Source organism: Propithecus coquereli, unplaced genomic scaffold (assembly GCF_000956105.1).
Source record: "Propithecus coquereli isolate 6110/MARCELLA unplaced genomic scaffold, Pcoq_1.0 Scaffold28, whole genome shotgun sequence".
In the NCBI taxonomy this organism is placed as follows: Eukaryota; Metazoa; Chordata; class Mammalia; order Primates; family Indriidae; genus Propithecus; species Propithecus coquereli.
Window position 1 is genome coordinate 14,919,260 of NW_012148396.1, and position 16,666 is coordinate 14,935,925.

Sequence of the window (16,666 nt, forward strand, 5' to 3'; positions counted from 1 at the left end):
CTCATGGTTCCCAAGAAGAGGGGGCACACCACACCATGGGGGCCACACCGCGAAGCTCCGGGCCTGTCAGGAGGCAGAGGGAGGGGGCAGCTCTGGGCGAAGGCCTTTCCCGAGGCTGCCCTGAAGGAACGGGTGAGGCAGGGTGGGCAGGCTCGGGGTTGGCTAGTTAGGGTGATTTTGGGACCCCAGGGCCTAGGTGCTGTTCTCAGTTATCTAGTACTGGGACCTGGGGCAACTAGGGCAGGTGGACAGTGACCCCAGAATGTGAGAGCTCGGTGAGAGGTGGATGGGAAGCGCGTTCTGCATTAGCTGGTTTGCTCATGAAAGGTGCGTCCCGGGAGAGTTGTTTGCTACCCCTAGGAACTGGCCAGCACTGGGAGGGGCCGTCCCTCCGGGGTCAGCCAGGCGTCAGATGCCACAGCATCAGAACACAGGAATAAAAGACACCACCGTTGATACACTTGGTTTTGTCTCTTTGCTCCACAGAAACTGCCAGGGCTTTCATCGGCTGTGGAGCTGGCTTTCGAGTCTCTCCTCCTTCTGGTCACTGCAGTGGGGTCCAGCCTCGCCCACCACTCCACACTCTTTCCCCCGTGAGCCCCACATGCCAGCAAAACTGCACTCCTCGGGGTTCCCATCAGTCCTGTAAAAGCAACACCCTCGCGTGGTTGTTGATGTCCCCTCCCTGCTGTCTGGCTGACCAAGGCCTATCTTTAGTGTGTCCTGCTCTGTGAGAATCTTCAATTGGTGGCGGGGAGGGTGGGGAGGCCCCCTCAGGAAATACTAGACACACAGCTCTGCCCATTCTCGTTTCTTCTCATTTACTCAAATGCTGCCTCTCCAAGTTGCAGATAAAACCTGTCTAAAGACTCCCCAGCCCATTTGGATTGTTTTTGCCTTTCCTTCTCCTCTGAGTTTTAGGGGCTTACAGCTTAAAAACTTGCAGTTTATAGTCATGTCGTATGTATTGCTTTTGTCACCCTCTCTCACGGTGAGCACCCGAAGACGAGTCCGTTTGCTGTGTGTCATTCCATAAGCCTCTGTGCTCCAGCCTCACTGAGAGCAGTTAATAAATAGGCATTGTTGATGAGCAACTCTGAGAATTGCCCTGCGAGGCAGCGAAAGGAATGCTGGGGGCGCTGTCCAGAAGACCTGTGTCTAGGATGGATGCTCCGACTGATTCGCCATCCTCCTCTCACCACCCCCAGAGCGAGGGCGTTTGCAGACGTGATCTTACAGTGTGTAAGCTCAGAAAGCTCCTTGTGTGGAGTGGCAGTGATTTGTTCCTTCCCTGGTTGGACAGTTTACTTTCTAACCTTTGATTTTTCAGCTTAGATCCTTCTACCTTGGGGCTCAGAATGTCCTGTGAATATCACCAGATTTTCAGACTTGGTCATTTTAGAATTGAATAAGGATTACCAAAAAACTTTAGAATTTCCTTTTTCCTGTGCCCAGCTCCGATTTGCCTCTTTCCTCCTTTCTTCTCACTGAATGAACTGCTTTGCATAAACAACAACAAAAAAAGTAGGATCATCTGCATTGATATTTGCTTGTTTTGTGGACAAGCGTGTGGGCATCACCGTGGCCCTTCTCCTACCTCCCACATCCTGCTTTGGCTTCGGGCTCCCAGTTTCCCCGGACTAATGTGCCATCATCTCCAAGTGATTTTATGGCCCAGTTAAGGCAGGAATGGCCATGGCAAATTGGAAGAAAAAGAAAATATGATGGATAGGGCAGAGAGACCTCCCACTGGCCATCGCGTCTCCAGCGGGTGTTTATGGAAGGCTTGTGTTTATGGACCCCACAGAGGGCAGAGCAAGAGGAAAGTGGCTTAAATTGCAGAGAGAGTTTGCAGCTGGAGCTCATCGGTTGTGGGTGGTAAAGCACCTGTCCTCCTGGTGGGAGATAGAGGATCTAGGAGAATAGTTAAGTTCCCTGCTAACAACCTGATTTTACCATGGCTTTTTTTTTTTTTTTGCCTTTATTTCTATGTGTTACCTCTCAAATGCCAATTTGTGTGGTCTGCTGCTTACCCGAGTAAAACAGCCTCTGTAAACATGACACACATTGATTCATATACCTATTAAAGTTGGTATTTGCACCCATAGGAAAGCAACCACTGCTTCCTACGCTGCGTAAAAACCCATTTCTCCTGGATATTCACTCTGGAGCTTAGATTTCAACCTGCATTTGGCCAGATGTGGAGGAAATACACCTGTGGCTGAGATAAACTAATTTTCTTTCTTTTCTTTTTTCCCCTCCCAGGATTATACCTTAACCATGTATTTTCAACAATATTGGAGAGATAAAAGGCTCGCCTATTCTGGGATCCCTCTCAACCTCACGCTCGACAATCGAGTGGCTGACCAGCTATGGGTGCCCGACACATATTTCTTAAATGACAAAAAGTCATTTGTGCATGGAGTGACAGTGAAAAACCGCATGATCCGCCTTCACCCTGACGGGACCGTGCTGTACGGGCTCAGGTCTGTGTGCCCCTCCAGGGCCAGTCTTGCAGTTGCATGGTGCATTGGTGTTGAATTTTTGCTCGAGATGAATATAGCAGTGAGGCCACATCCTCAGGTTAATTAGGAAACATCCATGAAACACTTTGAGCTTTGAAGAAAAAAAAAATCTCATAAGCATAAGATTTGGGGCATTACTGTTACTATAAATAGTCACCAGGCAGTTAAAAAGCAGCCTCCTTTGGACTCATTGTGTATAATTGGGTTACCATGTCTAAGAACACAGATTCCCTCAGGAAGGGTTTCCCACATCCTAGCCCCAGAGGCCTGTAATTAATATTGCCCTGACATTGCAAAGGCTTTAATAAAGTTTTTCAGAGCTATTCACACAGTTGAAAAATGTCTGTTGTGTGGATTATAGTATATAGTCTCCACGGAGCTTTATTGAGATGATGCCACGAATGTTATGGGGATGACTAAGTGAGAGGCTTCCCAATGAGAACCATTTCTCTCCAGGTCTCATGATGTAGCCACTCAAATGAGGAAACCAAGCTGCCTTCCGGAGCCTGGAGGAAGAGGTCCTGGGCTTCCCTGGTTGCCCTAGAAACCACCAGACCTTTCTGTGGTGTTCCGTCACTGCTGGTGGTTAATTACTTTGAATATCACCTTGCTAAATGATGTTCTTAAAAACCTTCTCTTTTGTTGCTTTTTGCACTGATTTTTGTTTTGTTTTAGAATAGTAGTGTGTGTGTGTGTGTGTGTCTTTCTCAATCTCATGGTCTAAAAGTGCCCCTGAGGTCTTCGGTGGGACACATGTGGATAGCTTGAAGAAGACATTTATCTTAAAATGGTGTGAGTCCAGAGCCTTTGGACTAAGACTCCGGCAGCTCTAAGTGAAATCATAGTAGCATGTATTTAAATCCACACCACTATGACTTTTTTCATGCCTCAAGATGAGTAAAGGGAATTCTTTAACATTGCCTTAAATAGAAAATGTTGAGTGACCTTTTCACAGCCACAGTATATAGAGTAGAAGTTAGGATTTTAGCAAAATCAGATGTTTTTACCGGTTAAGTGGCACATGTCAACCAAGCCATGGTGTTACTTTAAAAAGAGTCTAGCCTGAAGTTTCTTTGGAAGGTTTCCAGCATTTTATGCTTCTGCCTGAAAATGAGTGATGTGGTTGTAAAGTTCTGGAGATTCTGACAAGTACATCAGCTGTACAGAAGATTATTCAGAAATCTTGAGTGTTTACCTGCCCCTCAGCCCCCACAAAAAAAATGAAGTAGAAAAAGCTGATATGTGGGTGATGTGTGTGTTCGTGTAGGGGGGGGACGTGGTGTGTGGTGTATGTTTGGTGTCTGTGGTGTGTGAGGGTGTGTGTGTGTGGTGTGCATGTGGGTGTCTTTTGTGTGTGTTGGGTTTGTTGTGTGATGTGTGTAATGTGTGTATGGTATTTGTGTAGTATATAGTGTGTATGGTGTGTGCATTCGTGTGTGTGTGGTATGTAGGTGTGGTATGTCACCTGTTTGTAATGTGCATGGCATGCATGTGTGTGCTGTGGTGTGTGGTGTGGTCGTGTGGTATATGTGTGTGTTATGTGCGTGTTGGGTTTGGTGTGTGTGGGGGACTGTGTGGTGTTTGTGTGTGGTGTGTGTGGTATGTCGAGGGGTGTGATGTGTGTGGTATGTGGGTATGTGGTATGTGTGTGGTATGTGGTATGTGTGTGGTGTGTGGGTATGTGGTATGTGTGTGGTGTGGGGGGGAGTGTGTGTTGTTTGTGTGTATGTGGTGTGGTCTGTGTGGTATGTGGACATGTGGTGTGTGGTGTGTGGCGTGTGGCGTGTGTGGTGTGTGTGTGTGTGGTGCGTGGGTGGTTGGGAGAGAGCAAAAAGAAGCAAGTATCAACAAAAATTAAGCTAGGACTTCTTGGCTGTTTAAACAAAACTTGTTTGGATTTTCTCCATTTATACTTTTGCATTCTTTATTTTCTCACCAGAAGTGGAGTATGTTAGTATGTCTCTGTATGTCTCTTGTTAAAAGCAAGGCATTTTAACTCTGTTAGAATAGAATTATATAACATGGATAAAATCGGTAATAAATTTCCAAACTGCCTTTGAAAGTGTTAGGTTTCAGGTAAGAGTAAGAGAAACCAAGGAAGTAAAAAATTATATCTTTAACTAACACTTGGCCCGTAAGTTCATCTGTAAAAGTTCAATAATAACGTGATAATAACCCATGGGAAACTTTTAATAATAAACTTTGTACAATAAACTAAAAAAACTCTCTTTAGTCAAATTTACATTCATTATGCCTCTCAAACAGCCTCTTAAATCAATAGATGAATTTCTAAATAATTAGCTGGTTTTTTCCAAATGTAGTCTCAATATGCTACTTAGATCTTTATTTAGAACCTCATAGTTCTTAAACGATTCTTCGGAGCTCTATGGACCTAGCCGAGCTGTCGTAAAGAAACTCCAGGCCACAGGCTGATCGCCGTATCCTGCATGTGCTTGGCAGCTACGCTGTGTCATGAACTCCTGAGAAGTGGGCTAATCTAGGAACTTCTGCCTTGATATTTAAAAACCACACATTGCTATGGAGATTAATTTGATCTTTTTGGCCAAAAAAGCACATTAATAATTCAAAGTACTGGTAACTGTATGAAACTCAAGTACAGACATAGTCTTTGCTATTCCATGTAAACCGAAGTCCTATTTATATGTTATGTAGATCTCATGGTCTTCGATAAAACATGAGGTGTTGAGTGCTCACAAGGGTCGCCACCCTCCATCCTCCCCATATGGCCCCAAAGCCCACCTTCCCCCTCCGTGTTTTTACTGCTGCACTTGACGTGGCAAGCCTGGAGTGGGCTGCGCGTGTAACTCCAACAGTACGTTTGCACTGTGTCCTTTGCGTAAGTCAGTACTGTGGCGTGGGCCCGCGGAAGCCTGGCACAGCTGGGAACACTGAAGTTGAGCCTCCTGTGCTGAGAGTTTGCAGAGAGTTGGGCTGTTGCTGTCTCCTGCTTGTGAGGTACTGCTGAGGAAGGTCCCACCCGACAGAGATGACTTTCTTACTGGCTGTGTGCTTGAGATACTCACCAGTTGAGCTGGCTGTTATCACCACACCTTACAAATTGAATTTTTCTCAGCCCTGGATGCTGGGGTTGGCCCTCACTTCGTCTACCCAGCACCAGCCTGCACTGGTAGGTCAGTCACCACTCCACTTCTCTGGGCTTCTTTTCTTATTCACGCCCAGCCAGCACAGTAACAGAATCAGTGAGGGCTTTTGCTTTATTCAGGGTAGATGAAGGCTTTTGGCTGCAGACGAACTGTCCATGACGTAGGTTTGTACGTCAGCTCAGCCTTATTCTGGGAAATCATTAATCCTTACCTCTGATGACTCTGCAAAAGTAGTCAATGACCACTCATGTAGATGCTTGAGAGTGATCACATTCTTGTAGTGATAAAAGGTTGTTTTAAATCATGAACCATATTCTCTGTGACTGTTGGGGCTCCCTGAGCTTGAAACGTAGGCTAACACTAGCTTGTAAGGACCAGCTCGAGCTCAGCTGAATAGGACAGTGAACTGAGCCCCTTGCCCAGGCTCAAGTCAGCATGCGACGGGTGAGAATGCTCTGGAAAGGACATGCGTACCATCCTAAAATAAAACATGAGTTCTTTGAAAATTTCCTTTGGGCAGCTAAACCTTTTAAGGAACTAGGAAGATTTTGGCTAAGAGACTCATGAGCGTCAGTCCTGTCCTGGTTACAGATTTTCTGTTTTTTTTTTTTTTCTTTCTTTCTTTTTGATGCTGCACTGAAGTTTTCTGCTATCTGAGAAGGTGGAGTCATTGTCCCTCTTCTCGACTTTGTTTTTCAGTCTCCTGGTCCTCCGCTGTCATTGAATGTCTCACCTTGCACCATTAAGCATAATTTCTAACATGATCTTTTCTTCATGCCATGCATTTTGTATTTTTGGACTATTTCTCTGATGCTAGGAATTAGTAAGAGGGGTCACAAAATAGTATTCAGTTTGTTACAAAAAGCACCTGCGATTCTGAAGTTGAGTCATCAAATAAAAGTAATCCCCCCCTATCAAATAGCTCAGATTGAGGGGCCGGGCACGGTGGCTCACGCCTGTAATCCTAGCTCTCTGGGAGGCCGAGGCGAGTGGATTGTTTGAGCTCAGGAGTTCGAAACCAGCCTGAGCAAGAGCGAGACCCTGTCTCTACTAAAAATAGAAAGAAATTAATTGGACAACTAAAAATATATAGAAAAAATTAGCCGGGCATGGTGGCACATGCCTGTAGTTCTAGCTATTCGGGAGGCTGAGGCAGGAGGATCGCCTGAGCCCAGGAGTTTGAGGTTGCTGTGAGCTAAGATGACGCCACGGCACTCTAGCCCGGACAACACAATGAGACTCTGTCTCAAAAAAAAAAAAAAAATAGCTCAGATTGTATAAACTGTGTATGGGTCATTGTGAAGACATAAATATGTAGTGAAATGTGGAAGCATATGTGGGAATGTTAACAGCAAATTCAGGATAATGGCTACCTCTGGAGAAGGAAAAGGGAATAAAAAAACAAAAAAAGTAACCCATATCTTGCCTGGGAAGCTTACCAGAAGATTCAAATTAAGTCATCTAATTTGATAAGGCTAGCATCTTGCATCTTATTCTGAAACTGTATTTTATACAGTGGTTCTGGTCTAATGCCTTTTCCCCCTAGGAAAGATGTAAACTCACAGAGGTAACAGGACCCACATGGTTTGAGCGCAGGTGTGCCTAACTCCAAAACCTTTCTTTTGTTACTATCTTCCAGTTACTTTCTTGTAACTAAATAGCATATTGTTAAATTGCTTTCCTGATAGGATTATGCCAATTCATACTCCCCCAGCAATAAAGTTAGCTTTAGGATTGTGATACCTGCTTTGGAATTTATCATTATTTAGTCCACTGTAAATCTATCCATTTTCATCATCTCTCAAGGCTGGTGAAAATCACCTGTCTCACTTTAAATTCAGGCTCATACATTTCTCTACCCCCACCCCCTGCCCCAACCCTGTGCATTCTTTTCCTCTTTGCAAGGACTTTTCACAACTTTTCACAACACAAACTTGCTCCCACGTTCTCATTTGATGAGGTTAATTGGAACACAATAACATCTTCATCCTTCCATTGCAAAGAGATCACCTGACCTGCCTGTCCCTCGCTCTTGGCCTCCCCTCTCAAAATGGAGAGTGGGTCCCTGACCATTTCAAGAGTCAGTTTCCCCTTGGCATCCTCTCACAACTCAAGTTCTAATCAGTCCATTTCTACAGCTCTCCCCCGACACCATGCTTCCTGTATGCAAACTTCCTTCTGTTCTTCAGAAATATCAAGGCTGTCCCTGTTAATTGGACAGTTTGCACATGCTCTTTGCTGGATGTAGAATTCTCTGTCTCTAGATACTCATATTTTTAGCATCATTATACTGTAAATTATGTAATTGAGGAACATTCAACTGTCATTCTCCCAAGGAAACCCCTTCTCTGATCTTTCTATTCACTTTCTGTTACATCATCTTGTTTGTTTTTTATCATAGCACTTATCCAGGTCTGACCTTATAGTGTCAATTTATTGCATTTCTTATTTGTTGACTCACTGGTCCCATCCGTGATGATGGGAAAGCCACCATAAGAGTATAAAATTCTCAGAGAAAAGAACTGTTTCTGTCTTGTTCATTATTCCATCCCCCAAATCTAGAGTAGTGCTTGGTGAAAAAAAATTTAAAAAGTATTGCACAAGGGTTAAATTTGAATTCCAGTTCATCTTTCTGTCGTCCTTATATTTTCACATTTTCCATGTAGATTTTCAATCCACTGGAATTTATCTTGGTGTAGGATGTGAGGTAGCTATCTGACTTTTCATTCCTTATTGTTTAGCTATTTGTGCCAATACTTACCAGTTTATTCTTCCACATGAATTTTAGAGCCATTTGTTTTATCAAATTTCTAAAAATATAGTTTGTGTTGTTTGTTAGAATAATGCTCATTAAACATTACTCTGGGAAGAACAAAAGCTGCACTACCTTCAGTCTTTCCTACATGAGTATGGCGTGTCTGCAGTCATTCCTGTCTTTGTTTATGGCTTTTAGTAAATATTTATCATTTTCTCCATCAAGTACCCACTCATTGCTTGCTAACTTTATTCCTATTTTTTAAAAGTGAGGTGCTATTAGGAAAGGGATTATTTTTCTATTATTTTTCTAGCTGGCTTTCCCTGGTATGTGGGAAAGCTGGTGGTCTATTTGTATGTAACTATCTTTATGTGTGCATCTGTCCAAAATTATTTCCAGCTAGGCTAATCTATTATTTTCAACAGTTTAGTTAATCCTCTTGAGGATTTTAGTCTTACAGTCATATTGCTTATAATGATATTTTAATCCTCAGTTTTAATAGTTTTTTATTCTTATTTCTGTTTTATTGCATCGACTTTACCTTCCAGAACAATGGTACATGACAGGGGTAACAGTGTATAATATCAGCTCATTTTTAATAAGGGTGTTTCTTGGGCCTCAACATGAAGGATGATTTGCATTTTTAGTTTAATGTAACTATCACTTATTCTTTTGCTTCCATTATGTGTGTGTGTGTGTGTGTGTGTGTGTGTGTGTGTGTTCCCAATTACTTTCTGAGAATGGTGACATAGGTGGAGATACAGTGGTCAATAATACAGGTGTCATGAATTTATAGCATTTATGTTTAACAGCTAATTATAAATGAGATGACTAACCTTAGATTTTTAAAAATATCCAAAATAAAAATAGATTTTGTTAATTCAGTCTCTATTTATATGATCAGTTTTCTTATTTAACCTGTAATTTTGATATACTAATTTCCTACCTCGATCCATTTTTTAAAAATGTTTAAATTTTTTATTGTAAATCAATAATTTATAGTTATATATATTTATGGAGTATAAAATGATGTTATAATTTCTGAATACAGTGCAGAATAATTAAGTCAAGTGAATTAAAATATTTCACACTTTAAATAGTAACATTGTTTGTGGTAAGAACATTTTATTTCTCCTTCATTGCTGACAGATTTGCTGGATAAAGTATTTTTGGTTGGTAGGTTTTTTTTTTTTGTCTTCATCATTTTGAATATTTCATCCCACTTTCTCCTGGCCTGCAGGTTTTCTGCTGGGAAATCTGCTGATAGTTGTATTGGTACTCCTTTGTATGTGATATGTTTCTTACCTTTTGCTGCTCTCTGTTTTTTTTTTTATGTCTTCGATATTTGATAATTTGATTTTTATGTGACTTAGTGTACTCCTTTTTGGCTTGAATTTAATTGGAGACCTCTGTGCTTCCTTACATGGGTATTGGCATTTATCCCCAGATAAAAACAAATTTCAGTCATTATTTCTTTAATATGCTTTCTGGCCCTTTTTCTCTCTCTTCTACTTCTGCAAATCTTATTATGTGAACATTTGGTCTCCTGATTGTGTCCTAGAATTCCTGTAGACTTTCTTCATTCTTATTTATTTATTTATTTATTTTGTGTTTTTGTTTCACTGGATAATTTCAAAGTTCTGTTTTCCAGCTTACTGATCCTTTCTTCTGCTTGACTGAGTCTGCTGTTGAAGCTTTCTATTCAATTTCTCAGTACAGTCGTTATATTCTTCATCTTTAGGATTTCTATCTGTTTCTTTTTTATTGTTTCTATTCCTTTGTCAAGTGTCTTTCTTTGTTCATGTGTTGTTTTCAAAATTTAATTAAATTCTTGTCTCTCTCTATATTTTTTAGTTCACTGAACTTCTGAATTTTTATTAGTAATTCATAAATCTCCATTTCTTTTGGGTCCATTGTTGGAGGTTTATTGATTTCTTTTAGAGGTGTCATGATTTCCCAATTCTTTGTTATTCTTGTGTCCTTGCATTGTCTGCACATTTGAGGAGACAGCTCCTCTTTTGCCTTTTGCAGATGTTTTTTTGGTGGTGATAAGACCTTCACTGTTTAGTCTAGCCTATGATTCTAGAAAGGCCAGCTGGTGACAACCCTGAACAGCCAGAGCTTGTGAGTTCCCTAGTTGGCTGGGTCACTACCGTTGCTCTGATGTTGGGTGGAACAGCTAACTGGGCTCCACTATTCAGTGAGACCACTGAGCAGATTCCGTTGTCGGGCCAAGCTGCTGGCTGGGTACTGTGATGGCTTCTGGTTAGGCTAATCACAGGATGTATTCCCTGGCTGGAAAACTCACTATCTGGGATCTGCAGTTAGTCAGGGCTGCAGGAAGGAGTCAAGGTTAGGTGGAGTTGCTGCTTGGGATGAGTGGGACCAGAGGCTATGCTCCTTAGAATTGTACAATTGAGGATTTCCTCCTTGTCAGGATGGAACAATGTGGTCAATCTTTCATTGAGTTAAGTAGTGGTTTGATCTCCTGGGTCAAGCAGGTTTAGCCCCTTTGCTTCTCTGGAATGTATAAAGATTGAAGTTTCCTTGCCTGGGTGGGGTTATCCATTGAGCTTTTGGCTGAATGGAGCCACTTCTTGAATTTCCCTGCCTAGACAAGGCCACTGTGCAGGCTTTTTGGCTGAGCGGAGTCTCTACTCGACTTCCTGGGTCAAGCTGGTCTAGCCCCTGTGCTTCTCCAAGATGTGAAGAGGTGGGAGTCTCCTTGCCTGGGCAGGGTCTTTGGGTGGGCTCTGAGGCTGGGCTTGGAGACTAGCCATTTAGGGACTCAAGCTAAGTTGAACTTCCCATTGTGCTCCTGAAGGTAACCAGCTCAGCTTTGTGGGTGGGCTGTAAGATCGGCTGGTGTCTTCAATCTGGCACCATGACTGACAGAAACAAGAGGTACCACCAAGATCCATGCACTGGTGACTAATACCTGTACCTCCCCATCTTTGTTTCTACCTGACCCTGGGTTTTCTAGCCATATCATTTCCTCTAGTGTTCCCCATGAGGTAAAACCAGGATGGGCTTCCTGGAAAGCTTCTTGGAATGCTAGGGAGGCTGGATGACTTCCTCCAATTCTCTTTTCCCCCTTTAGAAACATGTGCCCAGGGAAATTCTCTCCATCTGGCATTATGCTGACATTGGGAAGGAGGAAGGATCATGTGGTCAGAGTAAGACTATTGTTCTTTACCCTTTCAATTTGAATTTTAATCAGTTCTGCAGAGCACTTGGGTGTCTCAGACTTGCTTCCAAGTATTGGGAGTGTTCAAAAGGATGTTCTGACTTGTGGATAGTGGCTACTTGAATTTTGTGTGTGTGTGTGTGTGTGTGTGTGTGTGTGTGTGTGTGTGTGTGGTGGGTCCTAAGATTTCCTATTCTGCCATATTGTTGACATTACTGCCCACCCTGATCTATTCTTCAATTCCTGCAATAAATCCTATTGTATCATGGTGGGTAATACTCTTAAAAATTATTGTTAATTTATAATTGTTTTCTTTAAAATCCTTTTTCAACCAGCTTATTGGAAATAAGCATAACTTGTGATCTAGTTATAATGAAGTTGTCTCCTACTACATAAACTTTGTTCATAAAGTATGAAATTTCTCTACTCTAGTGAAATTTGGGCAGATCTCCTGGTTCTCCGTCGGTGTTTTATTAATTTATCTTTTCTATCTTTATGTTATGCAGGCATTCTCTGTTCAGTGTTTAATACTCAATTCAGATTTAGCATTCACATTTTCCCTTTCCACAGCCCAGCCCTATTTCAGGCTGGATGCCTGCAGTGGCAAAGGGGACTTGGCATCTCAACCTCTATTCTCCATACTTCTCTTTTCTCTCCATTACCAAGTTTGATAGATTATGGATGACTTCTCTAATTTTGAAGGTTTATTTTCGGGGGTAGAAAAAATGGGTAAGTAGTTTTATTTTAACTGGTACCATTTTCTAGTGGCTTTAGTAACTCTCTGTCTTGGAAGATACTGGAGATTGACTCTTTCAGAGCTTCCCACTACGGGGCACCTCTCTCCAGCAGACTCCTTGACCAGCACTGGGCGTTGGGGTTGGAGAAAGTAGGCTGTTTTTCTATTCCATGGAGTCTCTTGGGACTCTTCCCCATAGCTCTAGGAATCTGTCCTTTACAGACACCATTTATCTCTCTACCCATCTAGAGAGGCAGGCTGTATTGAAGAGAATACATGATAAATCCAGGCCCTCCATTTTTTTCATGTAGCTTATGTGTGTTCATCAGGAAATAGGCCTGCATGCCTTGTCAGAAAGGCTTATTTCTATTCAGTCTTTTCTATCTTGCCACCTCAAGACTCGTTTTCTTGGATGTGAAACAGGCACTGTTACTTCTTGTATCCCACTTGGAAGGTTCCAACTTCCCTTAAAGATGGATGTAGACTCTCCCAAGAAATCTGTTCCCAAGTTTCCTCTCTCATTAATCTGACCCCTATTAACATTGTGGTTTGGCTGAAGTTTCCAAGAAACATGAACCAATTCACTGCTATTTCCTAGGTAAATTATCCAATGTAGAGGTGGTAGAATGGGGCCCTGCTGTGGTTTGAATGCCCTCTCCAAAACTCATGTTGAAACTTAATCCCCATCATGGCAATATTGAGAAGAAGGGCCTTTAAGAGGTGATTGGATTGTGAGGGCTCTGCCCTCACCAATGTGTTAATCCGTTCATGGATTAATGGATTAATGGATTTCATGGCGGGGGGAACTGGTGGCTTTATAAGAAAAGGACAAGAGACCTGCGCTAGCACATGAGCATGTTCACTTCTCTTGCCATGTGGTACCCTGTGCCACTTCAGGACTCTACAGAGAGTCCCCACCAGCAATAAGGCCCTCAACTTCTTCAGGTGCACCCTCTTGACTTTGGACTTCCCAACCTCTGTAACATTAAGAAATAAATTTCATTTTTTATAAATTACCCAATTCAGGTATTGTTATAAGAAGTAGAAAATGAATAAATACAGGCCCTCTTGTATATTCGTATGTGATACATATCATATAGATTCTGTTAAATATATTAATAGATTGTATATGTCTTTATGTTTCTTTTGCATTTTACCATAACGTGAATCGAGTAGATTTCTCCCTTTTTGATCTGTAATAGATTATATTATATGGGAAATAACTATTCCTAAAAGGGTTGGTGTTCCTTTAAGTATTTAAAGACTTACCCATAAATATATACTAAATATGAAATATTTTTAAAGTGAAGTTTTTATAAATGCATGCTACTTTGAAAAGGGTCTTAAATAACATTTTCCACCATAATAGATATGGCTTCAGTTTCTGCAATACTTACGGTTCTCTTTAGGTTTTCTTCTTGTATCAATCTTGAGAATTCATGTTTTTCAGGGAAATATCCTTTTTATCTGGACTTTATAATCATTGTTTTCTCTTATATTTTTAAGCTGTGAAGAACATACTGTTTTAGTCTCTTCATCATTTATAATTGTGTTCATTAGAATCAAGAAATCCTTATTTTAGTTGTATTTTTAAAGGCCTTGCCTTCGATTTTATATTATAATTCTATTCATTAATTTTTACTATATCTTTATAAACCTTCTCCTACTCTTATCTGTAAAGATTTTATATTGGGAAGCAACATCAGTAAAATAGCAGACTAAAAAGCTCCAAGGTGTCTTTCCTCCATAGAAACATGAAAAAACAACTGTAAGTTATCTGAACCAACCTGTAGAAGCTCTGGGAAACAGTTCAAGATTTATAGCAACTCACCAAATGCCCAATCCAAAAAAAAAAGGCTGCATTCAAAACAATAGGAAAGTTTTATGGCATTTTTACTTGCCGTTTTCCCCACCCACTCCCCAGAGTTTGGTCTTGAGCAGGTGGCAGCCTCATTCCCAGTTCTCCCTCTCATACCAGAGGGAGCAGAGCAAACCTTATTTGCAAATTATCATGTACATATGTTCTAAACTGTCTAGAGGATATCTGAGGGACTAAAGCAAGATGCTCATCCCTGTTGTGCATATCTCAGAATGCAAGCAAGAAAAGAGACAGGCAATGCTTATAAAGGCTGCAAGATGAGGACAATCCCTGGGGCAAGAGATTTTGGGTGGAAAAATAAAATAGACTATCTAAGGCTCAAAGGAGAAGCTGGGATGAAACTCTTTGGGAAATTGGGTCATTCAAAAGCAGCCACATATATAGGGGAACTTAGAAAGCCATGCACATGTCTATGCAAGACATATGCTCATGAAAGCCCTAAGAATAACTAAGTTTTTGCTTTCAGTTAATCCCTAGGGTCAGAGCAAGCCTAGCTGAGTACATAGCCAGTCTGCAAAGACTGAGAGAAATGGCTATTCTCTCTTTTTTGTTTGTGTGGGGTTTTTTTGTTTGTTTGTTTGAACTCTTGACACTCAAAGAAATCCCTGTTAAAACATTAGCTGAGCATCAACTAAAGGAACAGAGATTTCACTGATTGCACTTAACAAGGAATAATCTTTTCAAAAAATGTTTCAAAATGTCTCAAAACAAATGGACTATTAAATGTAAAAACAGTAAAACTTGGTGAAGGGAAAGATTCTAATTTTCAGAGTTATTACATTATAATTATCAAATGCCCAATTTTCAGGAAAAAAATAACAAAGCATACAAAGAAAGAGGAAAACACAGCTTATTCAAAGGAACAAAACTGGCAGAAACCGAGACATTGGACTTACTAGACAAAGACATTAAATAATGTCTTAACTACTCAAAGAGGTAAGGAAAAATATGGACAAAGAACTAAAGGAAATGGGGAACTTTTATATGCATAAAATGAATGAAATAAAGAGATAAAAATTATGAAGGGGAACCAAACAGAAATTCTGAAGTTGAAAAAGACAATAACTGACATGAAGAATTCACTAGAGGGGTTCAACAGCATATTGAAGCAGGCAGAAGAAATAACCCACAAGCTTGAAGATAGGACAATTAAAATTGTTGAGTCTGAGGAATAGAAAGAAAAGAGATTGAAGAAAAGTGAACAGAGCTTAAGGAACTCATGGGAAACCATTGAGCAGATTAAAATTGCAGAGTACAAAATCAACATATAAAATTCAGTTGCATTTCTATATACTAAGAATGAACAATCCAAAAAGGGAAAGAAGAAAATGATTCCATTTACAATAGCATCTAAAAGAATGAAAAACATACAAATAAATTTAATGATGGAGCCAAAAGACTTGTACATTAAAAACTATAAAACATTGTTGAAAGTATTAGAAGAAGACAAATAAGTGGAAAGGCATCCTGTGTTCATGGATTAGATGACTTATTAGTGTTAAGATGACAGTACTACCTAAAGCAATCTACTTTAATGCAATCTATCGAAATTCCATTGTCATCATTTTTGTAGCAATGGAGAAACCCATTCTATAATTCATGTGGAATCTCAAGGGATCCCAAATATCCAAACCATCTTGAAAAAGAAGAAAATTGGAGTTCTCACATTTCCTGATTTCAAAACTTCCTACAAATCTACAGTAATCAAAACAGATTAGTACTGGCATAAGAACAGGCATATAAACCAATGGAATAAAATAGCCCCAAAATAAATCCTGACATATGTAGTCAAATAATTTTTTGATAAATGTGCCAAGACTGCTTAATGGGTAATGGACAGTCTTTTCAACAAGTAGTGCTGGGGCAAACTGGATATACACATGTAAAATATTGAAGATAGAACCTTACTTTACACTATGTACAAAAATTTACCAAAATAGATCAAGTCCTTAAACCTGAGAGCTAAAACTACAAAACTCTTAGAAGAAAACAGGAGAAAAGCTTCATGACATTGTATTTGGCAATAATTTTTGGATATGACAACAAAAACGTAAGCAAGAAAAGAAAAAAGAAATGAAACAGAAAGAAAAAAATAATGTAATTATTTTGATGTAATTTAGACAACATCAAAATTAAAGACTTCTGTGTATCAAAGAACACAATCGACAGAGCGAAATGGCAACTCACAGAATGATAGAAAATATTTGCAAATCATAAATCTTATTAAGAGGTTAATGTACAGAATGCATAAAGACCTCATATAAGTCAACAACAAAAATACAAACAAACCAATTCAAAAATGGGCATTGGACTTTAATAGACGTTTCTACAGTGAAGATGCACAAATAGCCAATAAGCACGTGGAAAGATGCTCAACATCATTAGCCATTAAGGAAATACAAATCAAAAACACAATGAGATATTACTTTACACACATTAGGATGGCTATTATTTAAAAA

The 16,666-nt window shown here is 40.4% G+C and overlaps 1 protein-coding gene across 5 annotated transcripts in view; it reads left to right on the forward strand.

Moving 5' to 3' along the window:
• Positions 1 to 16,666, forward strand: part of GABRB3 (gamma-aminobutyric acid (GABA) A receptor, beta 3) — a 231,646-nt gene that overhangs the window by 171,794 nt on the left and 43,186 nt on the right. For all 5 annotated transcript variants that reach the window (XM_012647973.1, XM_012647975.1, XM_012647972.1 and 2 more), the window contains one exon: positions 2,266 to 2,486. In XM_012647973.1, coding sequence (XP_012503427.1) covers positions 2,266 to 2,486 — 221 coding nt within the window. The remainder of the gene's footprint in view (positions 1 to 2,265; positions 2,487 to 16,666) is intronic.